Source organism: Thamnophis sirtalis, unplaced genomic scaffold (assembly GCF_051295495.1).
Source record: "Thamnophis sirtalis isolate CommonGarterSnake01/CBP01778 unplaced genomic scaffold, rThaSir2_p1.2 scaffold_4, whole genome shotgun sequence".
NCBI classification, from domain to species: domain Eukaryota; kingdom Metazoa; phylum Chordata; class Lepidosauria; order Squamata; family Natricidae; genus Thamnophis; species Thamnophis sirtalis.
Genome location: NW_028261384.1, coordinates 110,499,922 through 110,526,420, shown reverse-complemented (window position 1 = coordinate 110,526,420; position 26,499 = coordinate 110,499,922). Strand labels below are relative to the sequence as shown.

Genomic DNA, 26,499 nt, shown 5'->3' with positions numbered 1-26,499 from the left:
CAAGTATAAATATGTAGGATTGGATTTTTTCTCTCTCCAAATGACTTATTTTTAAAAATTAGAAATTATTTTTTCCTGGGTTCCACTTTCCATTAACACTTTCTTTTTTGACCCATTGTCTCCATGATTGTAGTGTGATACATGTTATTTGTTACAGTTTCAAAACAACTTTATTAACATTCCAATAAAATTAATAGAGAATAATCAGATTAACTATCCGCACAACTGGTTTTTCCCTCTTGTCCTTTCTGCTACATTCTCTCAAATATCAATTTACATTTAAACTATCCTGCTAATGAAAAATATAGTCCAGTTTTGTCAGTGATCTCATGATTGGAATTTATAATGTTTTTCATCCACATATTTTGATACTTAAGTATGAAAACGCAAAGATATTTTCTTGGATAACTCTGACATATTTAATAGTTTTGACAAGGCAATCTTGATGTCCTTGTTTCTCAAACTATAAATGATAGGATTCAAAAGAGGTGGGGCAATGGAATACAATACAGTTGTGATTAAATCTGGTGAATCAGGGGAAGGCCTCAGATGAGCAACAAATATACAAAATAGGAAAATTGAAACAACAATAATATGAGGTAAGCAAGTAGAGACAGCTTTTTTTCTTCCTTCCAAAGAACGCATTTTCAGAACAGCACTGAAAATTGACACATAAGTTATAATGATAAAGAAAAAACAACCTATGCCTATTACACAAATGACTATAATTAGTTTGATTTCATTTTGGTTTAAACCATTACATGTGAGTTTAAGTAGCTGTGGGATTTCACAGAAGAATTGTTTGATTATGTTGGAGCACAAAGGGGCTCCAAAGATAAAAGAGGTATGCAGCAGTGCACTTAGAAAGCCACTCACCCATACAGCAAGAATCATGTAAATGCAGACTTGCTTGTTCATTATTCGTTGATATTGTAATGGATTGCAAATAGCAACATAGCGATCATATGCCATGACTGGGAGTATCCAAAAATCTGATCCCATAGAAAGAACAAAAAAGAAAACTTGACAAACACATCCCAGATAAGAAATTTGTCTTGTATTCATTAGAATATTGGCCATGGATTTAGGGACAATGACTGAAGCACTCATAAGATCTTGTATGGCTAAGCTCAACAGGAAGAGGTACATTGGAGTATGCAGCTGATGGTTGAAAATGATTGCAGAGATGATGATGAGGTTCCCTATCAGAATTGCTAAATACAACACCAAGAAAGCTAAGAAGTATAATATTTGTATTTCTCGTATCTCTGAGAAGCCAAAGAGCAGAAAATCAGAGATTGTTGATTGATTATCCATGTTTCATACAATAGTACAGGATATATCTGGAAAAATACAGAAGTACAAGCTAAACAAGAGCAGATTCAGTAGCCTGTATATTGACATTACTTTTTTTAATAGAACTACGATAAGAATGTTATCATTTCTACGTAATATTTTACCTATATACAATACAATACAATATACCACCAGGCTAATGCTTATGACTGTGCCTAACACAGCACCTTTCATTTGAATCCTAATATTGCTTCCTATTCCTCATTAATTCATGAATATGTAAATTAGGGTTTAAATCCAATATTTTTACATCATTACTTCAGTGAAGGAAAGTTTTCCAAATAAGTGATCTTACTTCCTTAGTTTTAACATAGAAAGTTATCAACCCAGTTCCTTATTCAAAATTCAGTTGGTGAATATGAAATTGCCATTATGGATATCTGTAGTATGATAAATCACTTTCTTCTTTCTTTACAATAATTCTAAAATTTACAAGTTAAGGCTTACTTACTAGTCTTAAAGCAGGAAATGTTTCCTCTAGGTCTGTGCAACTTGGGTTACTATTTTCCTTTCCAGAATGCACTCCAGTATAAAATCATTCAAACTGTAAAAGAAGCAGAATTCAAAAGACATTATGTAAACAGTTGATAATTTATACTCCTTTTGCTAACATCAAAAACAGTCATTTAAAAATAAATATATTCCTATACCAACACAATTGTGGCCTTGGAATAATGGTTAAATTATGGAGAAAGAAGGGAATTTATGATAAATTAGTACAGAGCTGCATTGCCCATATCATCAATTGCTCTGCTAATCTATTAATATAAATACTGATATGTGTTTTTAATTGTAGAATGTCATAATTTGTTTTTTTATTGTACCAAAATAAAGTGGTACAATAAAGCCTTGGGTATTTTTGCTCACTTTCCCTGAAACGTGTGAGCTCTCAAACTATGCCCTCTGCAAGTTATGGTGTTCCCACAGTTATTTTTTAATTATTATAATGTGGTTCAGATAGATCTTAGAAAGAAATGTATTTGTAAATGTGATTGAAATAATATTAAACATAGATTTAAACAGCTAAATATATGGAACAAGATCTTTTTGATAAATACGATTTGTAAAATGATGGATCCTAATTAATTTAATTTTAAGATGAAGAGGAGAAATAATGAATTTCCTGTAAGCCTGCATGTTCCCATTTCATGTGCTTTTCACTCAGTTTTATTTCCAATATATAATTCTAAATGGATTGATTGATCTTTTGCCTTTTAAATGATGATTAGTTACAAAACAATTTTCTGAATATCTGAAGATTTAAATGTTCATAATTGTGTGGCTGAACAATAAATTAATTTATAGGAGCACACCTACATGACAATAATATGGTAATAATATCAGAGCAAATCAACCATGAGTTGCCCCTCTTGTGACAGACAGTTTAATATAAAAAAATTAGCAGTAATACATCTGACATTGCCATTGTGTTTAAATGTTGATTTGAAACTGAAGCTAGGAAAATAGATTGACTTTGTTAACATTTGTTACAAAACTAAAGAACCTGATTTTAAAAAAAAGTATGCCAACTGAAGTGCAATTTTTCTTCAATTCTTACCTTTATGCAAATTTTTCAATAACACCTTTCTTTTTCTTTCCTTTTTCCTTCCTTCCTTCTTTTTTTCTTTCTTCAGTTTAAATATAATATAAATGAAATGAATAAATTATAATGTGTTTGTACAATTAACTGTAACTCTGAAATTGGTTAAAATTCTACTCTGTGAGTGGAAACATAAATGTATATAAGAACTGGGTATAGTTTTAAAAATGTACTTTAAGGAACCAAAACAACAATCAAATTTCATTCATATGTCCATGCCATTGGAATATGAATTTGAGTTTGTATGTTTGTGTGCGTGTGTCTGTTGTAAAACTTGAGACTATTATGCATTTCTTCTATTGAATATTCCAAGTCTTCTTACCAGAAAGGCTGCCATAAAATTAATTGCAACAGAAAAAAATAGTATTATGGTTGAATTCCTTTTTGATTTTGTGTTTTTCCTTTGCTCTCTATATTAATTAAACATGTTGTATGAACGTATATGGACATCCATATGGCACACAAGTAAGAAGAGTGCAAATAACATAACAAAACTTTCTCAGTTTGCATTTAGACAAGTGATATTCATGCCAGCTTCTTGGGGAAGCAAGCAATTTTGTTACTTATTACATATTTAGCTATTGTGGTGGCTTACAATTTGCCTGCATATATATATTTGGCTTCTGGATGCAAATTTAGCCCTTAACATTTATTTGGTCATACCTGATGTTTTCAAAATTTATCAGACAAAGAGATTTTCACCAAAGAGGAAGGTGTATTTAACATATCTTTGCTGCCCCAGGAGTGTTTATTTTTCCAACAAGGATTTAATTTAATTGTTCCCAGGATTCAACTCTAGACAATCATATAGGGAAAAGAAAACCTATTTATTTAGTCTGAATTTTGTTTTTTCCTTCTGTAGTTAGGAGATACTGTATATTCTGTGAGACTTGGAAATGATAAAAAACAAATAACAACTGTTTGTTTGTTTATACATCTTCATTATTTCTAAGCAAATCAGAGATGCAAACAAGCATAATACTCCATCCTGCTCCTATTTTCCCAGCAACTCTGTGAGGTGGAATGAACTGAGAGAGAATGATTGGTCGAAAAATCACCTAACTGGCTTTCATGCCTAAAATGGAACTAGAATTCACAATCTCTTGGTTTCCAGGCCAGCATCACAATATCTAATATTCAGAGTGTGCACATTCAACTTGTAATGACAATTGCTTTGGTAATGTTTTAGATATTGATGCAAACTGAGATGATGAATCTATAACACTATATTTATTGATCTTTATGAAAGAGTGGAAAAATGGCCAGTTGATGTGCACAATAGTTTACTTGTCCTGATGTTTGCATCAAATAGACAAATGATTCCATAAGACTTTTCATCATATCTATTTTAGAACTTCCCAATTTCAAAACTTAATAGACCCATCCCTAATAATGACTGGCAAAACATTCTTTTCTTCAAATGTTTTTCACATTCTTCTTCAAATATGTTTTTCACATTCTTCTTCAAATATGTTTTGTTTGGTTGGGGCTCAGTAGTTCCATTTTTATTTCATCATCTGAAATAATGTGTTACAAAATATTTAAAGCTTATTAATTTTTATTTAGCATATTTTAGATGGTGACTTTGGTTACTAATATTCTCTTGTGCCTGCAATCTGCTGAACAGCTAATTCCCTCAGTATAGTTATCCATGTAGTATGGCTGCATTGTTATTATCCTTCTCATCTTTCTATTACCTTTTCTTATTGGTATTATTTCAATTATAATTAGTTTGTTGTTTTTCATGTACACCAAGAGCTTATAAACCGATGACAAATTCCTTGTGTGTCTAATCACACTTGCCAAATAAAGTATTCTAATCCTAATTAATAATTTTAATTCTAAAAATATTTCCTTCTACTATATAAGGAATGTGGTTCTACCACTTTATTTTAAAAGGGACTTTTCCTACACCATTTGTTATAAACTATGAGATCTATTTTGCAGGTATTAAAAGCTGTTTAAGCAAATCATTTTCATTTTTAAATAATAGGTGATGATGACTATTCTTATTGCTGAAAACTGAGTTGAGAAGCATTTTAAGACAGGGCAAGTATCAAAACATACGAGATGGTGATCATGCTAGCACAATCCAAGCCCTATTCCTTTGTACAGTACATGCATGAGACATACAATCTCTACTAAATGGTAAGGAACTTCAGCAATCTTTAGAGGAGAAATAAATGCAAAAACAAAATTAAGACTGGTCTTTAGTATTATGAAAATCTACAAGAGAGGAAAACCTCACCTCCTGATTAGAGCTAGTATTTCATTGTTCAGGTTTCTTTAGTCTATTACTTGGATAGACAGCTCAGCTAGTGTTTCTTCTGAATCTGAATCTTTCTGTTTTTGGATTTGTATATATTTCTTCCATGTGCACTTTAAATGAATTAACATACAATAAAAATCACTTTGAAGGCATTCCCAGAATCTTTCTTTGTATTATAAATGAGGTTATTCATTCTTTTGAAGAGATTACCAATATAAACTCCTTAGATCTTAAATTTGTTAAAACCAGTTTGCATAATTGTAGCAAAACAATGGTTAGGCAGTTGTAGACTAACAATCAGAGTACTGTACTGTTTTGTACAGTATAAAAAGCAAAGTAACTTTGGGGGATTTTTAATGTGGTCATTTAAGCATAATTAATTTTCTTAATTATTTTTGTCACTTTTTGGCTGCATAATTTTATAAGCATGTTACTTTGTATACACATGTTACTTTTTTATTTTGTATAAGAATGTTACAACGTATCAGTGCAGCTGATTGGATCCTGACTGCTTTAAAATAGCTTCAGAGTGGTGCACATGCTTTGTTGTGCAGGCTTCAAACTACATTTTAGTAGGAAAGGAAGGAGGTGTTTCTCAGAAGAAATATGCATTGGTTAAGAGGAAAACACACAAACACAAGAAAAGGAAGGAGAAGCACCAGGAAAAGAACACTGACAGAACAATTGGTATTTAAATTTGCTAGTAATTTGTTTCTGGCAAATTCTAGCTTCTTTTCCGACTCCTCAACCCCTTTCTATCTTGAAACAATAATTTATTTTGAAAAAAAGAAATGGTAAAATGGAAAGGGAAAGCTAAACAGTTTAAAGAGGAGATAATTTGTGCAATAAAATAGAACAATACTTTAATAGGATTAAAAGAGAAATAGCCTACAATAAGCTATAGAGCAGTTGTCCCTATATAAAGAAAAGCAGCAAATATTGTCCCCCCCCAAAAAAACCCAACAAAATTAAGAGCAAGATATAAAAGACTATTTCAGAAATAACAGCTATATAGCAGAAAATATGACTTCACAAAAATAAAATGAAGTTTGTCTTTCTCTTAGATGTGTTATATGCATCTGCTTCTAATGTGATGAAGTGTTTCGAGAGATTGGTAAAGGACTATATTGTTTCACATCTTCCCCCTCCACTTGACTCATTACAGTTTGCTTGTTAGAAGAACCTTTGTAGAGATTATGCACTTTCTTGTAGAGGTGGATTTCTACTGGTTCGGAGCAGTTTTGTAGTCATGTGCCGGCCTGGGTCACAGAACTGGATAGTGACCCAGACTGGACATGCCTCCAAACCAGTTGCCTTCATGGTTGCCATCATCGCTATCTTTTTATTAGTTCTTCGCATGCATAGAGCAATGTTCATTGCACAGTGCATGGACAAGCGAACTGGCCGTAATGCCAGCCAGAACCCATCCCTGCTTTCTTGTGTACTTTACACAGAAAATATTGTAAAGTTAATCCTGTTTAACAATTTATAATCCATATTAAATTGGAAAGTGTTATTATTGCATATTAAGTGAAATTACTTTTCTTGTTTTCTGTACATTTAAAAATATTCACATATACAAAAAGAGGTTAGAAGTAACTGTACTGTTTATTCAATAGATATAAGTCTGTCTCTTTCTTTTCTCTCTCTTTTTTACATACTACCTTTCAAAGCAAGTTTCCTTTGCTTCTGATGCATTTTCCATTCCCACCATTACATATTTTTCTGGTCATAAATGATGTTAAGGTAATTTGTCTGACAAGAAGGGTTAAGAAAAAGAAATGAAATTGTTAATAATTCTTATTGTTCTGGTGATATCTATTCATCCAATCTCCTTGTATCTATGATGATGTCTATTTATCCAGTAGGGTCGTGATGGTGAATCTATGGCATGCATTGCCCTGTCAGCTTCAGCATGCATGCATGTGCTGGCCAGCTGACTTCGGCCTTTTTTTTCTTTTTTTTTTCCCTCCAAGGGCTTCCTTGAAGCCTCTGGAAGCAAAAAAACAACCCAACATGCAAACCGGAAGTTTGGGACCAGACTTTTTGCACACTGGGCCATTTTTCTTCCTCCAGAGCTTCTGGAGGGCAAAAAACCATCCTATGGGCAACCTGGAAGTTTGGGAAGGGACTTCCAGTTTGCCCATAGGCAATTTTTTCCTATAAATAGAAATTGTGTAAGTATAAAACATTAAATATAATTGTAATATAAACATTTCGACTTTATCTATACCAAACATTATTCTAAGTGCTTTTTGGGGATAATTAAAAAGACTGAAACTCATTTTTTCACTGTCCAGAGAATGTTAAACAAGGAAGATTTTTCAGATTATGTAGACATTTTTTACAAAGTTAATCCTGGTATATAATTTATAATTAATTATCAAATATTTATTGCAATATTGAAATTATTTATCTTATTCTTTCTGTATATTTATACATACATAATATAACTGACAAAGGAAATATATTTCTCAGAATGTATTCAGGAACCTGACATTTAAACTCATTTGTCTGGAGAAGTCAGTAATAGTGGTAATGCTCATTAGCTGCTTTTCTATCTATTTTCTGTCATCTATCAGTCATCTTTCACACTACTAGAGCTAAATCTTTGCATAAGCTTTTTTGGCTTTCTTCCCTAACATCAAAGTTCAAAAGTGTCAATACTTGTTCTATCCTTAGGGTGACCAGACGTCCCGCATTTGGCGGGACAGGCACAACTTTTCATAAATTTTCCCGCGTCCCGCACCGTTCTTAAAAAAACATGCTTTTTTTGGCGCTCGCAGCTCCCTTGCTCCCCCGCCCATCAACTGCTAGCTCGCTGGGCTGGCTCATCATTCCGTTCTATCCTACAAATTTAAGCCAGCCCAGCCTGCCGCTCACTGATTGGATTGGCCTGGACTCCACTTAGCTGAGCATGCCTGCGTGAGTCTCCATTTCATTTCATCTTTTGGGGTTGCAGCTGCGCTTACTCACTGGTGAGTAATCATGTTATGGATTGGTACCGGTGGGAATCGGGAGGCGCTGGGGGGAGGAAACAGCACGGAGAACTTCCACTCGGTCACAGACTCATGGAGCTTTTGCCGGCGTGGCGGCGCCTGTGCTGCGCGGTTCCCAGTGACCACGCCGCGAGTCCGCGAGGCGTGGTTGGGTCCCGCCGCCCTCCCCTGCAGCGGTGGTTGTTCACCTCGCGCAGAGAACTTCCACTTGGTCATGGAGCTTCTGCCGCCTGTAGCGGCGCACCACAGGGGCCGCCACAGGCAGCAGAAGCTCCAGGACCGAGTGGAAGTTCTCTGCGTGAGGTGAAAACAGCCACCACCGCCGCCGCCCTCCCCCACCCATCAGCTGCTAGTTCGCTGGGCTGGCTCATTGTTCCGTTCTATCCTACAAATTTAAGCCAGCCCAGCCTGCCACTCACTGATTGGATTGGCCTGGACTCCAGCCAATCAGTGAGCTGGCTGGGATGGAAAATTTTCAACACGCCGCGTGCTGAAAATTTTCCATCCCAGCCAGCTCACTGATTGGCTGGACTCAACTTAGCTGAACATACCTGCGCGAGTCTCCATTTGATTTCATCTTTTGGGGTTGCAGCTGTGCTTACTCACTGGTGAGTAATCATGTTATGGATTGGTACCGGTGGGAATCAGGAGGCGCTAGGGGGAGGAGACAGCCCTCCTCTACTTTTTCTCCCCCTTTGCGGAGTTCATTTCACCTCCTCGCGTCACAGCCAGCTCCTGTGCTGCGCCGCCACGGGCAGCAAAAGCTCCGTGACTGAGTGGAAGTTCTCTGCGCGAGTGAAACATCTGCTTCCGCTCACGCTGAGAACTTCCACTCGGTCACGGAATCACAGAGCTTCTGCCGGCGTGGCAGCGCTGTGCTATGCGGTTCCCAGCGACCACGCTGCAAGTCCGTGAGGCGTGGTCGCATCCCGCCCCCCTACCCTGCGGCTCTCCTGCGGCGGCCGTTTCAGTCGCACAGAGAACTTCCACTCGGTTCCGGGGCTTCTACCGCCCAGAACTGAGTGGAAGTTCTCTGCGCGAGGTAAAATGGCGCCCGCCACCTCGCTCTCCTGCTGCGGTGTCTGTTTCAGTCACGCAGAGAACTTCCACTCAGTTCCAGGGCTGCCGCTGCCCGGCAGAAGCCCCGGAACTGAGTGGAAGTTCTCTGCATGAGGTGAAATGGCACGCCGCCGCCTCGCTCTCCTGCCGCGGCGTCTGTTTTAGTTGCGCAGAGAACTTCCACTCGCTTCCGGAGCTGCTGCCGCCCGGCAGAAGCCCCGGAACCGAGTGGAAGTTCTCTGCGTGAGGTGAAACGGCACGCCGCCCCCTCACTCTCCTGCCGCGGCATCCGTTTCAGACGCTTCCCTCGTCTGTCTCAATTGCTGGAAGCAGTAACAAACGGCGCGTCCGCTCCGCCACCAGCGCCGACAGCCACCCCAGCCGGCGGCTACCGGGCCTCGCTGGAGTCAATTGCAAAACCGCGTTCAACGCTTTGAGGACCTGAGGCATCTTGGGAAATGCAGTTCCCTATCGGAAAGAATGGAGTAGCTGCGAATTTGTAACAACAACAGAAGATAATAACTTGGTGCTTCGCAGGTTACGAAAATCTCGTTTGATTTGCACACTGTTTTTTAAAAGTTAGATAAAGAAATTATGCTATGACTTGACTCATGTGGAAACTGGATGAAAAGGGTAAAACTTACAGCTCTCCCCCCTCAATACATCCCACCTTTTTGGAATGCATACCATTGCAGTGGAATGATTAGCAAGATGAAATTAATATTTGTATTTACATTCCTTGGAGAGGAAGAGATTACAAGAGAATTAGTAGTCACACATTGAGGATAAGCATAGAAAGCAATGTTTTAGCACAACCGTTGCTTAGCATATCTACAACTCTGAGCAGAGAGCCACTTAGGAGACAAAAGAAAGCTTTTAATGTAAAACTAATTAGGGTCTTGTCAGTGAACATTTAATTGATAAACTTTACTAGTAAAAACTATATACTAGTTCTTAGTAATGTAGTAATGAAGAACACTAGTACATGTTCTGCTAATAATGGTTAGTACATATTCAATATCATAGTCTAATAAGCAAATGAAGACCAAGAGAATAATTAATCTTTTGCCCAAAACAGAAGAAAACTCATTACTGAAACACATCAATATAATCAGATATATTGAAGTTGAGTTTATTGACCCAGTCTCTTTGCTGTGTTGCTGTATACTTCTAAGTAGTGTTTCACTCTTGAGGCATTTGCATGAAGTCTGTTTCCCAAGACACTAGACAAATTTCTCATTTATCTAATGTATTAACATAAAATGTGTATAAATAGTCATAGTATTCTGTAGATCATCTATAAACTATTGGTGGAAGAAGAACATCAGAAATAAACTGAGAAGCAAAGACCAAAAATAGTAAGTTAATAATAGGCATAAATTGTAATAATAATGAATTATTGGATATTTGAGATATTTGCTTTTCTGTTTTGTTGACTGGGTTTATATTTAGCATTGTTTATTTTCCATCTTGTAGAATCCAAAATACAATTTTGTCTTTTTAAAATATAGATTACATTTATTTTAAAGTAAGCATTTTTCTGATATTTAACAATATCTCTCATTCTACCTGTTGAGTAGGTAAATATATTAAATGCAAGAACGGTAATAACATTGAAACAAATGGTGGTAGATACTTTTCCTAAATTACAGACAAGTAACGCATGTTAGAGCATTGTACAGGACTTAGAGTATGTAATTATCCTGTTGTTATCAGGTTGGGAAATGTTAATCTATATGTTTGTTCATTGATGCACCTTAGCAATCTGGATGTTTCCAGTTGTTTTGGATACTTGGATACATACATAGAGAAACAGACACTTACCCAGATTGCCAAACTTTCAATTACAAAATAAGTAATCTTGGGGTGTTTGGGCTCTTTGTTAGCTACTATGAGCAGAGGCAAAAGGTCATCGTAAACCAGTAGATGACATCAGAATGAATATCAATGTGGAGAGTTCTGCAAATGCCATACCATCACTTGTTTATAATTACAAAGATCAGAATAGTGCAGGCAATTGAATATTTCAATTTTTTTTATTTCAGTTCAGTTATTTTATTACTTTCTGATTTTAATTCTAATGAGATAGTAGTTATAAATGAAATCTAAAATGGAGTGAAATTTTCATTTCAAAGACTTATTAATGCTTTTTATTTATTCAAAGATGAATATACAATGGGAGATTTGGTACTGAAGCATGAAAGTACAAATTGAGAATTACAATTTCTGAATGACCACAGAAATAGTTATTTTTCCAAATTGACTCCAACTGTACTTTTAATTATTTTCTCTTCTTTTTTTCAGATGGTATATACATCTTAGTAATGAATAAGAAACTCTTGGTGGGTAACCAGACTTCTGTGACTACATTCTTGCTTCTGGAATTCTCAGTCATTCGGGAACTACAAATTCTACATTGTTTTGTATTTCTAGCCTTCTACTTCACAATTGTAATAGCAAATCTTCTCATCATCTCAGCTGTGACTTTTGACCACCATTTGCACATTCCCATGTACTTTTTTCTCATGAACTTGGCCATGCTGGATCTCGCTTCTGTTTCAGTCATTATGCCTAAATCTATAGCAAATTCTCTCATGAATACCAGATACATTTCTTATTCTGGTTGCATTTCTCAAGCTCTCTTGTTCGTTTCATTTTTGACATCTGATTTCTTTCTTCTCACAGTCATGGCATATGACCGATATGTTGCAATTTGCAACCCCTTGCAGTATGAAATGGTGATGAACAGGAGAACATGTACCCAGATGATTGCTAGTGTATGGATCAGTGGTTTTTTATTTGGAATCCTGCATGCAATTGGCACATTTACAGTTCCTTTTTGCTCTGATGTTGTTGATCAGTTCTTCTGTGAGATCCCACAATTATTAAAGCTCACTTGCTCAGATTTCAATCAAGGTGAAGTTGGGATTCTTGCCTTCAGTATTATTATAGTATTAGGTTTATTTATCTTCATTTTGGTAAGTTACATAAAGATTTTGAGTGCAGTGTTCCGAATACCATCTACACAGGGAAGACAAAAGGCCTTATCCACTTGTCTTCCCCATCTCATTGTTGTTTCTGTGTTAATGTTCACAGGAACACTCACATACATGAAGCTTCCCTCAAAGTCTCCCTCTGATCTGGATATAATGCTGACCATTACATATTCCCTTGTCCCACCCATTCTTAATCCACTGGTTTACAGCATGAGAAACAAAGACATAAAGACAGCCCTGTTCAAACTATTAGGTCCAAACTTTGGTTCTAAGCATTCTTTTCCTGCTTTTCCTTTTTAGATTTAGATTTGGGATCTACTTTAACTGTAATTCTTTTTATCCATTTTAATCTTACAATCTTTCAATTGTAAATGTGAAAACCATTAACAAGTATATCCTACTATTAATTGTTAATTTGTTCTGATTTTAATTTTCTCTTGATAATTTTCCAATAGGTCCCAGTACATAATGTATATTTATCTGGAATTTTTATTTAATAATATGCTCCTGAATTGTGATCCCTAAGGATATTTTTGACAGAACCTGGGTTTAATGTTTATTCCATAGTATCAATATGTAATAAAATGATTTTTAAAGCCCATATTAACTTTAATGTTATCATAGTGTAATTATCCATGTTATTCAAGCCTGGTTTCTGGATCTGTAGTTAGATGCAGAAACAGTATAGCAGTGGATTTGCCAATCAGGAGTTAGTTCTGCTGATGGAAAATTCCTACAGATGAAGGAGAAATTGGGCATATCAATTTGTGGTCTGGAAGAGCTGCTCCTAGAAAAATTCCTGCAGGAATTTAGTCTTGTGGTTGATTGTGAGGAGCTTGGTAGTCAAGGATTTAAAAAGTGACCTAAATTGCATCACAGCTTTTTAAAGACATTTGCTGACAAAAAAAACACATCATGATTCATTTGCTTTACTATTTAAGGGAGATAGTCCAAATCACAGCAAAGGTTAAAAAAAAATCTCAGTGAGCATCTGCTTTTGAATTTAAGAAGAGGGGAAATGTCTTACAAATATTTTGAAGAAAAAAAAAGCTTGACAAGATTATGATATTGGAAATTTTTAAAGAGGGAAAGATAACTGATTAAAAAAACAGGATTATTTTTCTTTAATGAAAGAGTATTTGAAAATAGTAAATTTAATTAGAGTAACAGATCAGACTTCTCTGTGGATGAGAACATAAAAATAATATGAGCTAGATTGTTTAATTGTGACTACAGAAAGTGTAGTGAAACTAAAAGGGTCAAAATAGATAAAAGTTAAGCAGAAAAAAATGAAGCAATAAAATAACTGACATACTTTCACTTTCTCACCAGGCAACCACAAGAAAAGCTAATAAACCTGGTGAATACAAGGATTTACTAGAACAAATTTCTGATAATGCCCTTTTTTAAAGATATATTGCAGAAATTAGCTGAAGAATTTGCTTAAAATATGTTTGCAATAGTTTAAAAAGAAATGGAAGAAGGATTTACAGGGATGAAAAAATATATGGAAGAAGTGAAGAAAAATGAAGGTTCTTTAAGGAAATTGACTGCAGATTTAAAATAAATTATTGACAAAGTGAAAATTTTGGAAAATAAATCAGAAGTTATAAATAGAGAGAGGGAAAAGGGTTTATTTTTTTTCCTGACTAATAGGTGGAAATGATGATATTTACTTTCAGACAACACAAATTTAGGTTAAGCTCTGTATAGAAACTAAGCCCAATTCAATTATCATCTTTAAAGATCCACATGGATTGGGACAAGGATAACTGAGGGGCCACCAGGAGTCATCATCCTAATTACATAACTCATGACATCCAGCTAAGCAGAGATAGAATGCTGTGAATCCCATTAGTCAAATAATTTTGAGTGGTGGGATCTAGAAAGACATCCTTTTCTGCTGTTGCCTCCACTTTTTATCTATGGAGATTCTCAGTCATCCAGGTCATAGTTGTCCCAAAGCTGCTTTTTTCAAGAGGCAACTGGACTTTCTGGTCTTTTCTTGAAGACATTTTGTCTTCATGTATCTCCAATCTACAACACAGTCCTTTCAACAGTTCCAAGAAGGCTCCACACCTACTTGAACTACTCAGGTGACCCTGATGACACAGATCAATCTCCAGGTGACCTTAAGAACCTGCTAAAAGAATGCAAATGTCCAACTGTGTTCAAGGAGTATAAATCCTTCCATTTCCAGTCAGAGCTAAAGAAGCTCCTCGGATAAGAAGGCCCTCTGGAACAATCTCCCCATAGAGATTCGGACCCTCACCACCCTTCAGGCTTTCCACAAAGCCGTTAAGACCTGGCTGTTCCGGCAGGCCTGGGGCTGATGAGTTCCCAGCCCCACTCGAATTGTTGCGGCTGTTGAGGAGTTTTAATCTGTTTTTTGTAATTGTTTTGTCTTGTTTGTTTTCATTGTATTACCCCCCCCCTTCCCTATGAGTTTGTTAGCCGCCCTGAGTCCCTCTGGGAATAGGGTGGCATACAAGTTTAATAAACCATAAACCATAAACCATAAGAAGTGAAATGTCTTCAAAGAAAAACCAGAAAGTCCAGTTGCCTCTTGAAAAAAGCATTTTTGGGACCCCCGCATTTGGAACATTTTGACCCAAAGATGAGGCAAAACTCCTCACTTTGATTTTAATACAGAAACTTTAAAAAGTGACAATGGAAAAAGACTCAGTAGTGCATCAAGTCTAATCTTTGAGTTTTCGAGATGAATGTTAAGACCTGGCTCTGCCACTTAGCCTGAAGCCTAAGAATATGATGCAATACTGGGGATGGTTTGAGGGCTCTCCTTCCATGTTGTTAACTTTTTAAATTCTAAAGTGTTTAATTTTGATTTTCACTTTTAACATGTAAATTTTATTCTTGTTATTAACTCTGTTTTTAATATGCTTCTAGTCATGTATTTGAGGGATGCAGTGGCTCAGTGGCTAAGATGCTGAGCTTGTCGATCAGAAAGGTCAGCGGTTTGGAAGTTTGAATCCCAAGTGCTGCATAACAAAGTGAGCTCAGGTTACTTGTTCCAGCTTCTGCCAACCTAGCAGTTCAAAAGCATGCAAAAATGCAAGTAGAAAAATAGGAACCACCTTGGGTGAGAAGGTAATAGTGCTCTATTTAGTCATGCCGGCCACATGACCATGGAGACGTCTTTGGACTGTGCTGGCTCTTAGGCTTTGAAACAGAGATGAGCACCACCCCCTTAGAGTCAGGGATGACTAGCACATATGTACAAGGGGAAACTTTACCTTTACCCTTAGTCATGTATTTATATTTATTTATTATATTGTTTGTAAACAATCCAAAATCACTTAAATCCTTGAAGATGAAAACTTACTGATTAAAAATTCAATTCTTCCCAGCGGGTCTGACCCTTTAATCCTGATAGACAAGTTCCCTTCTCCATGGAAACAGATGATAGAGCATAAGCTAGCTTTCTATGGACTTTCCCCATTGTTTTTAATATCCTTAGGCTATGATTTAGCCAAGCAAGTGCTTATCAATAGAATAAGAGATATGGAGTTCCAGCTAGAACTTAACAGGACATTTCTTTAAAGAAGATATCAGATTAAATGGAATGTGTGGGAATTTGCAAGTTATATAAAAGATCTGACTTTTCCTAAGAGGAGTATAGCATTTTTTTAATATCCTCCCATCAGCACTCTCGCAGGGCAGGTATGATGAAACTCCAGTAACTGAGCAAATGTGTGCATGTGGCAGTGGGGAAGTTGAAGATATCTCAGATGTCCTATTGTACTGCAAGTTTTACAGGGCATCAGATCAATGTACATTCTCCTTCTATTAGACAGATTTCTAGGTAGATCAGATAATTTCTACATGAACCATCTTCTTCAAGAGTTGAATTCATCCACCACTTTTGATGTAGCAAAATTGTGTACTGCTGCAATGATAATAAGGGGGAAAATACTTATAAAGATCCTTTTTCATATTACTACGTGGTTTAGTTATTTTCCAATATTTTTTACAGAATGTATTTATTTAATATTTAACTTTTGTGATGATCTATGACTGTAATAAAGATTGTTGGTTTTTTTGGGGGAAATGAATTATTTCAGCAAAGGAAAATCTAAAAATTATACTGACTATTGACTATGACAGATATGTCTGGTCAGTGGTGGGTTTCAAAAATTTTTGGAACCTCTTCTGTAGGTGTGGCTTACTTTGTGGGAGTGGCTTGCCACCCATGTGACTGGGTGGGAGTGGCTTGCCACCCATGTGACCAGGTGGGAGTGGCTTGCTGCCCATGTGACTGGGTGGGAGTGATTTGCCACCCATGTGACCAGGAGGGAGTGGCTTGACACACATGTGACCAGGTGGGAGTGGCCAAGACAATGTCACTGAATTCTTTGCCCCAATTGATAAACTACAATAAGATTAAAATAAGTACACAAAACAATAAAAGAGCTACTTACAGAAGGAAGATGACTGTCCTTCAGTATCACTCAGTCTTCAGTATCACTGATTCCCATGAATGGCCTGTACAAAGAAGAGACACAGAAATGAACTCTTCCATTGCATGCACTGCATTAGGATGAAACCAGCACACAAAACAATAAAGACAGCTACTTACAGAAGGAAGATTATTGCCTTGCCGGTCTTCTGTACACCACCATCTCACCACCTTGCTCCAATAACCTGCACAAAGAAGAGACACAGAAAGGAGAACTTTAATCGCATGCACTTATACCTTATATAACAATAACACAATGAAAGAGATACACTCAAGTACTTACTTGTGTTATTGGTTTTCTGGTTGTTGATATTTCCATATTGTTCCTAGGCTTCCAGACTCCTCAGTTGCAGCTTTCTTGGTCTTTATTCATGGATCATCAGCTTTTTCACTGCAGGAATTGAGTGCCATCTCTCAACAGGCATGCCAACAAAACTTATCGCCATCAGATTACTTATGTTTGGAACAATTAGGCGGGTTCTTTGCTCTGAACATATGTGGTTCATTTTTGATAACCCCCTTTCTGCCTCTGCTGAACTAACAGCAATTGTCCTAACAATATATCTAGCTTTTCTGATACTGTCAGGAATTTTGTACTTGTTTGGATTTTTTAGCACATTTTCCAAAAAATCTCTGTAGTCATTCAAATTAATTTCATAATTAAAAATTTCACCAAATTCAAACAATGCTGCCTATGCCTCAGCCCATGGAATGATTACATCTTCAATGTTCCAGTAATCTGGCTCCAAATATATGATAAAATGTAACTTGTTTGCGGCTGGCAATTGGCTACCTGTTTTTAGATGGTCGCAATCCATCAGCCTTTTGTTCAAATTGGTGATGATGCTTGAAAGAATCTTGTCATGAGGAAGGACAACAAATCGTTGATTTGGAGCTAAATTGCTGTTTTTGAAGGCCTGCGTTTTTAGCATTTCCATAAGTTCTGTTTCATATTTGTCCTTTCTCTGTCTAAGCACTTCAAAAGCTTTGATTGTTCTCAATACTAACTTTTCTGCCTTGATGATATCTGTGTCCCTCCTCTACAGGGCATTTGACAGATGTGAAATCTCATTTAGAATATCTATCATGAGGGCCAAATCCTTCAAAAAATTTAGATTTTCAAAACAGGAAGCCATGCCTGGGAATCTCTCATTGCCCAGAAAAAACTGATGTAGCGCTGGATAAGCACGCCACACAGCCATGATTGCCCTTAAACTACAGGAAGTCCAACTTGGTCCCAAAACTCTGCCAATCTTCACAATTTCAATGCCCAATTGTTCAGAGATTTGGAAAAGGTCATTCTGGGTATTGCAGGATTTGTGGAAGGTGGTGTGTATTTTATCAAGGAAGATCTTAAAGTGGTTGAGTTGCTTTATTTTTCTTATTGCACCATCCATCACAAGCTGGAGGCGGTGGTTCAAGCAGTATCAGATTACGATGTTTGGGAAGTCTTGAGCTATTCTGGTGCTGACTCCAGATTTTCTTCCAAGCATAATGTTGGCACCATTGGAGCAGAAAGCTATTAAATTCTTCTGGAGATATTCAGTGGTAAACCCAAGCTTCCCATCGTTGCAGAACATATGATTTCCGCATCTTGTTTCTCTAATTCCAAAAGCTCAGCGAAAATGATTGCTGGGCATTCTGGATCCTCAATTCTAACAAAATCTATCAGCACTGCTTTCATTGAAAGTGTTGAGGCTTCATCAATTATTAGGCACACCTTTAGATTCTTTGCAATAATCATGGAAAACATGGTGGTTTTGATTTCGTTTGCAATGAATTCAACTATTTTCACTTTGGATCTCTGTGAATGCAAGCAAACTCCCACATCCACTCCAACCGAAGTTAGCAAATTTACTTGCGCTTCGATGTCTGAGAATGGATTACATCTTTGCACCAGATCGTAAACAATAGAAAATATTTTGCAAGTACTGGATAAATGTTTATCAGTTGACTTATATACAGATTTGGTTAAAGCATCTTGCTCCCATTGTTTATTGCCTTCCAAGCAAATAAGGTGTACTTTTAATTGAAAATGTTCCTTTAATTTTTTTTTCTGAGCAATGCTTGTTCTGTCTCCTTAGTTTTCCCTGCTGGCACAATCTGGAAATGTTTCCACTCTCTAGAAACATGAATACCTTTTTCTAATGAGAAAATGTGTTTTGCACAGTACTCACAACCTAACTTGTTGTCAGATAATGCCAATTCATCATACTTGTCCTTGAAGTGTCTGTATTGCTGCAAATTCCAGAAGTCAGGAAGTTGTTTAACTTCAGTAGAGAATATGGACTTGCTGCTTTCTCCGACCTCAAGTGGTGAAAGTGGTTGTGCTGCTGCTGCTGCTGCTGCTGCTGCTGCTGGTGGTGGTGGTGGTGGTGCTGATGCTTGTTGTGCGAGTACTTTTTACGCTGGTGCTTGTTGTGATGGTGCTTGTTTTGCTGATGCTTGTGGGGCTGATGCTTGTGGTGCTGGTGTTGGTGCTGATGCTGGTAACTGTTGTGGATCAGCTGATTCCCCAGCTTTTGGTTTTTTGGAGAAGAAAGTGGTCATACTCTGTTGCCTCTTCTTCATTCTGTTAAATAATACTAACTGCAAAAGAAATAAAACAATGTTGGACTCAATTGTGGTTGTAAACTGAGGACTACAGGTAACAGAAGGGACTTCTGCTTTCACTGAACAATGTATAGTCTTTTCAGGAAGGATGTTCCACAACAAACAGGAATGATATAAACAAATAGGAAAGATATAGTCTTTCATCCAAGAAGTTAGATAAATATCAATGTCATAGATAGATTCACAAAGCAATACAGATTTCTTTTTTCTGAAATTTAGTTCTCAGTTAAAAAAAACCAGGAATATATGAATTAGGTTCAGTACTTAGGTTGGTCCAAGTAGCTATTCAAGAGTTACTGGTTAGAAGCAATGGTAAAGCAAGATATGGATTTAAAACCAGAAATATTTTGTTGGCTATTTGAAAGGGAATACAATACATATTTAATTTTACACATGTTAAAAGCTGTTAGAATTGTGTTTGCACAACAGTGGAAAAACAGAGAAATGAAAATCATCAAGGCATTGTGGGAAATTATAAAGGACAATGTCAGGAAGCTCACACAACCAGAAACCACCTCACAATTACTAAAACAACCAGGTAGCACACAGAAACACACAAAATCTGGCAAAGTTGCCTTGCACCAACCTGACTTGCCCATAGAAAAGTAGCCACTTTGAGACACATAAACCATGCACCAACCTGCACACTTAAAAGCAACATATTGCATTGCAAATAAAACATATGCCAAAAGGAATAACATTTCTTGTAATAAACATATTCTATAAACAATAAATAAGTAAAAACTCCCTAAAAATAATTTAAAAATACTCTATAAATAATAAAAAATTCTTAAAAACCATTAAAATATTCTATACACAATAAATTACAATAAAACCATTTTAAAATATTCTATACATAATACTTTAAAATGTATTGCATATAGAATATTTTTAAATGGTTTATTTAAATTTATTGTTGATAGAATATTTTTAAAAATAGTCTGATACAATTTTAAAAAAAGATTCTACCGACAATAATTTAAAATGAAACCATTTCAAAGTATTCCACACTCAATAATTTAAAATGAAACCATTAAAAATATTCCATAAACAATTTACAATAAAACCATTAAAATATTCTATATACAATGCTTTTAAATGTATTGAGTATAGCATACTTTTAAAGGTTTTATTTCAATTTATTGTTGATAGAATATTTTTTTAAAATAGTCTAAGACAATTTAAAAAAAAGATTCTCCACACAATAAATTGAAATAAACCATTTTTAAAAATTATATATTCAATACTTTTAAATAAAACAATTTAAAAAAATTCTATACACAATAAATAAAATATTCTTTAAAAAAACATTAAAAGCATAAAAGAAAAAAAAACTGGGTCACTTACCAGCAGGCAGAATCAGCAGCTCTCTGATGCAATGGCTGCAGCAGGAAGCAGGCAGGCAACGAGGCAGCAGCTAAGCTGGACTACAGGGACAAGGGACAACCGGGTCAGCTAGGCATCAGCTAGCCTCGTCCTCCCCCACCGCTGCAGCCCACCTACTTTTGGCCACATGGCATACACCAGCTCACGGCCTTCACAAGGCAAGGCCTGAAGGCCTTCCCTCGTGAGAGCCATAAGCTGGCGTAAGCTAGCCTCTCCTCCCAGCTCTGCTGCCGCTCACCTCCTTTCAGCCATGCGGTGTACGCTAGCTCACAGCTTTTGAGAAGCAAGGCCTGGAGGCCTTCCCTTGTGAAAGCCATGAGCTGGCATAAGCTAGCCTCGCCCCCCCCCCCACTCACATTAGTTGCTTACCTGAGGAAAGCAGCAAGCTGCTGGAAGGTAAAGGGAAACAAAACAAAATGAAGGGAAGACCCGATCAACAAGCATGATGTGATAGCCACTCAGGAACAGAAAGACTCTTTTCAAAAGAGAAAGACTCTTTTCAAAAGAGGAATGTTGGCCATTGGTGCCATGTTTTTAAGACTTCAGACAATCAGTGAGTGACGGGCTCGGCTAGTTTAATGTGGATGGGTGGGAGAGCAAGCGAGCTGTGATGGAACAGGCAGGGAGATCGAGCGACAGGACTGAGGCAGGCATTCCGGAACTTACTTCCGGGTCCATCGGTGTAACCTCTTCTAACCGATTTGGTAGATTTGACGAACTGGTTCTACTGAACCGGTATGAACCAGTAGGAATCCACCTCTGGTCTGGGTGGAAATTAGTCTACAGGAATGTTTTATATCCTACATGAGGATAAAACAGCATTTTATTTTAAAAAGTGGATTAATTTGAAATTTTCAAATGAAAATTGATTTATTGAGGGAATTATAATAGCGTGGTTTCCTAACAAAATATAAAAGTTCTGAGAAAAATATCAAAATAACACAGATTAAATTATGAGAGAGGGGAGATTTAGTAGATAATTTGAAGCTTTTATAGCTGATTTTCCTCCAGTTATTACCATGTTTCAACAAAAGTTGAAATGTGAACTGGCTGAATTTCACCCAATGTTATTAGAATAGAGGAATAGCAGAATAATAAATTTGGAAGATACCTTGGAAGTATTTAATTCAACCCCCTGGGGTTGAAATGACTGTCTAAACTCTTCTTTAAAACCTCCAGTGATGGAGCACCCAAAACTTCAAGAGACTAAGATAGGATTGAAGTTCCTGAAGATTTGACAAACCAGCTACAAAACTCTTTGAGATTATTGTTGCAAAACAGATTAACTCCTAATACTTTAGTTCACATTTAAAATAACATAAAGTGACTTTCATTTCTGGAGACTTGTTCAACTGAATATATGTTTATTTATTGAATCCCACATCAATTTGATGTATACTATCTGCTTCCCTGAGTTATAGAAGTGAGCACAAAATTATGTACTTCCTCAGATTGAACAATGGTTAGGGTGCAGTACTGCAGCCACTTCAGCTGACTGCTAGTTCTGCAGTTCGGCAGTTCAAATATCACCGGCTCAGTGTTGACTCAGCCTTCCATCCTTCTGATCTGGGTAAAATGAGGACCCAGATTGTGGGGGCAAAATGCCGACTCTGTAAACCACTTAGAGAGGGCTGAAAGACCTATGAAGCGGTATATAAGTCTAACTGCTATTGCTATTGCTATTAAGTGTTCATTTGTAGAATAGTGGAAAAGTTAGATGAATAGTATAGAATAGAAAATTTCAAATCCTCAAGGATTATAATAATTATCCACATGCTTCAAGTGTTTATTCAGGAACTGAAGTAATTGAAATTGAAGCAACCATTAAGAAAGCAGTCTATCCAAAATAAGTGAGCCAAGATCCACAACCCCAACCAACATGTCATTCGTAAAGAAATAGAAGAATAAAATAAAACTGCAATCCTTTTAATTGGCTCCTAGTTTTCAAAAAGCTTCCTGAAAACTAAGAACTGGATTGTCAGGTATAAGGAAAACTATTGTGTCCTCACTACAGGTGGTGGAGTCTGCATGTGAAGTAGAGGAAGGAGTTAAGACACTGTGTAGCTTGGAATCACTGAAAGATTCAAGATTCAAGATTTAATGAATTTGTATGCCACCCAATCCCAAAGGACTCTGGGTGGCTTACATAAAAACAGTTTTAAAAAATACTAAAATAAATAAATAAAATAAAATACAAAGACAAAGCAAGTTAAAAGGACACAACATGCACTCAACCTTAGTGGGGCTGGAACTCAATCAAGGGTCAACAGCCCCAGGCCTGCTGGAATAGCCAGATCTTAGTAGACTTTCGGAAGGCCGAGAGAGTGGGGAGGGTCTGGATCTCTGGGGGTAAATCATTCCATAGGGCCGGGGCAGCGACAGAGAAGGCCCTCCCCGAGGAGCCACCAGATGACATTGTCTAGTCGACGGCACCGGAGAAGGCCCATCCTGTGAGATCTTATCGGACGCTGGGAGGTATGTGGCAGGAGACGGTCTCGTAGATATCCAGGTCCTAGGCTATGTAGGGCTTTAAAGGTTATAACCAGCACCTTGAAGCGCATTCGGAGACCGATAGGAAGCCAGTGCAGCTCACGGAGCTCACGGAGGATAGGTGTAAGTCTTGAGGTGACGAGGGCATGAGGGACCATTTGGAATGCCTCCCGGTCCAGGTAGGGCCGCAACTGGTGCACCAGGCGAACCTGGGCAAAAGCTCCCCTGGTCACAGCTGACAAATGGTGTTTTAGTGTCAGCTGCAGATCCAGGAGGACAGCCAAGTTCTCTGAGGGGTGTAAGATTTCACCCCCCAGGCTTAAAGATGGAGTATCTGGACTATCCTTGTGGGGGCAACATCCATAGCCACTCGGTCTTGTCAGAATTGAGTGCAAGCTTGTTCATTCCCATCCAGACCCTGACAGCTTCCAGGCACTTGCACATCACTTACACTGCTTCACTGAGTTGGCATGGGGCGGATAGATACAGCTGGGTATCGTCCACGTACTGATGGTATTTAATCCCATGCCGGAGAATGATCTCACCCAGCAGCTTCATGTAGATATTAAATAGGAGGGGGGACAGGATCGAGCCCTGTGGCACCCCGTATTTAAGGGGCCTAGGGGTCGACTTCTGTCCTCCGACCAACACCGACTGCGACCTGCCAGAGAGGTAAGAGGAGAACCACCGTACAATGGTGCCTCCCACTCCCACCTCTTCCAGCTGCTGCAGAAGGATACCATGGTCGATGGTATCGAAGGTCACTGAGAGGTCAAGGAGCACCAGGATAGAGGAGTGTCCTCTATCCCTGGCTTGCCAGAGATCATCGGTCAGCGCGACCAAAGTGGTTTTGGTGCAGTAACCAGGCCTGAAACTACACTGAAAGGGATCTAGATAATCCGCTTCATCCAAGGTCCATTAGAGTTGGAAGGCCACCACCTTCTCAACAACCTTCCCTAAGAAAGGGAGGTTGGAGACTGGATGATAGTTTTTAAGGGCAGCTGGGTCCAGAGAAGGCTTCTTAAGGAGGGGGTCTCACCACCGCTTCCTTCAAGGGTTGCGGGAAAGATCCCTCCTGAAGAGAAGTGTTCACAATCCTCTGGATCCAGCCTTGTGTCACCTCTCTGCTGGTCGAAACCAACCAGGAGGGACATGGGTCCAGCAAACAGGTGGTGGCACTCATCGCTCCCATGGTCTTATCCACTTCCTCAGGAGTGACAAGCTGGAACTCACTCCACAAAATTTGATCATGGCCCTCCATCGGCATCTCTGCTAGAACTGTCCAAGTGGAGTCCAGGTCTGTCCGAATCTGAGTGACTTTGTCTGTCAGAAATTGAACAAATTCCTCAGCTCTTCCCTGTAAGGGTTCCCCCGCATCCCTTCCTTTCAGGAGGCAGCAAGTTATCCTAAACAGGGTGGCCGGGCGAGATTCTGCGGATGCAATAAGAGCAGAAAAATGCATATATTTCGCCGCCCGTATCACCACTAAGTAAGTTCTAATAAAGGCTCTTAGTAGTGTTCGGTCGGATTCAGAGTTACTAGCCCTCCAGTGTCGCTCTAGGCATCTCTTTTGGCGCTTCATCTCCCGGAGTTCCTCGGTAAACCAAGGTGCTCTCCTGGATCCACTGCCGTGGAGAGGCCACAAAGGCACAATCTGATCTAATGTCTCAGCCACCACTGTATTCCAGGCAGCTACCAAGGACTCAGTTGGATTGTGGGCAAGGGAGTCAGGTATCTCCCCAAGCTCCATCTGAAATCCCAATGGGTCCATCAGGCACCTTGGGCGGAACCATTTAATCGGATCCACCTCCCTGCAATGGGGGAGTAGCTTCCAAAAATCAAGCCTCAGCATGAACTGATCTGACCATGACAAGGGCGAGAGCTCTATCCCCTTTAGTTTCAGATCACGTCTCCACTGCCCCAAGAGAAACACAAGGTCGAGTGTGTGTCCCGCCACATGAGTCAGACCCTGAATTACCTGGGTCAAGTCCATGTTTGTCATGGAGGCCATGAACTCCTGGGCCCCATCAGAGCATTCGCCAAGAGATGGCAGGTTGAAATCCCCCAGTACTATAAGGCTACTGACTCTAGGAGCGCAGGCAGGGCTATTGTGACGCAGCTGGGAGGTAGGTACATCAAAAACAAGCCCATTTGACCCCCTAGGTCCAACTTCACAAGGAGGGACTCACACCCGACAGTCTCTGGAGCAGGGATCCTGCGAGGAGCTAATGACTCCTGGATAATGACTGTGACTTCTCCACCCCTTCGCTGGGGTCATGGTTGGTAGAGCACCTGAAACCCTTCTGGGCACATTTCTGAGAGGGGGACTCCTCCCTCGTGGCCCAGCCAGGTTTCAGTAATACATGCCAGGTCTGCCCCCTCGTCTAATATTAAGTCCCAGACAAGGGGAGCTTTATGAATCACAGACCTGGCATTTAGCAACAGCATCCTGAGACCAGGGCCCTGACTTCCCATGTCACCTGGTCCTAGAGTTGAGCTTTCAGGGCCGGAACAAGGGATCGCTGTGACATAGCGAATCCTCCTTCCCCGGTAATGGTTAGCCCTGTAGCTCCCATCATACCTGACCCTCCTAGTCATAACCGCGATGCTCTGGCCTGTCCCCATCCCCTAGACCCCCCTCCCTCCCAAGGCCCCTGTTCTTCTCGGCAGGCCATTCATACCAAACACTCTGGGATGAGAGGTGGATCCGGGCACCCATCCACTTCTGCTTCTGCACTCAGTGGAGGGGGCTCCATGCCGCACTCCCAATCCCCTCATACGCACCGGCCAGGCATTCTCCACATACATACCCCACTATAGAGTTAAAAGCATACAATAATACAGTAAAAAGAATAAATTAAGCTAATTTAAAAATGTGGGACCATTCAATTACAAGCATACACACACACTCCACATACAGAAAAGTTTGCGCAGATATTAGAATTAATATTTTGCAAGTGGGTTCATAAAGTTTGTAGGCGGAGACATAAAATTCAAGTAGATGGCAAACTAGCAATGATATAGAGGGAGTGACTCATCTTCCCTCCCAAAACAGCGTGGAAAAGGACGCCAAAAGTCTGGAGTGGTTGAGGTGGCATCCCTGGGGCAGCGGTGGGCAGCAGTGGTCGCAACAGATGAGGTGAGGTCGTAAGTCCGGAAGTCCAAAGTCCGTGAACAGAGAGAGCCAGATGGTAAGGATGGTAAGGAGTGGAGGCCTCGCAGCTGCAAGGATAAAGCAGAGGAGAGGCCACACT

The 26,499-nt window shown here is 38.7% G+C and overlaps 2 protein-coding genes across 2 annotated transcripts; one reads left to right on the top strand and one right to left on the bottom strand.

Moving 5' to 3' along the window:
• Positions 1-372: 372 nt before the first annotated feature.
• LOC148046172 (olfactory receptor 14J1-like) lies at positions 373-1,317 on the bottom strand. Its single transcript, XM_087714568.1, has one exon. The coding sequence runs from the start codon at positions 1,315-1,317 to the stop codon at positions 373-375; it is 945 nt and encodes a 314-aa protein (XP_087570694.1).
• A 10,290-nt stretch (positions 1,318-11,607) lies between these two features.
• Positions 11,608-12,579, top strand: LOC148046171 (olfactory receptor 14A16-like). Its single transcript, XM_087714567.1, has one exon. The coding sequence runs from the start codon at positions 11,608-11,610 to the stop codon at positions 12,577-12,579; it is 972 nt and encodes a 323-aa protein (XP_087570693.1).
• The last annotated feature ends 13,920 nt before the right edge of the window (positions 12,580-26,499 follow it).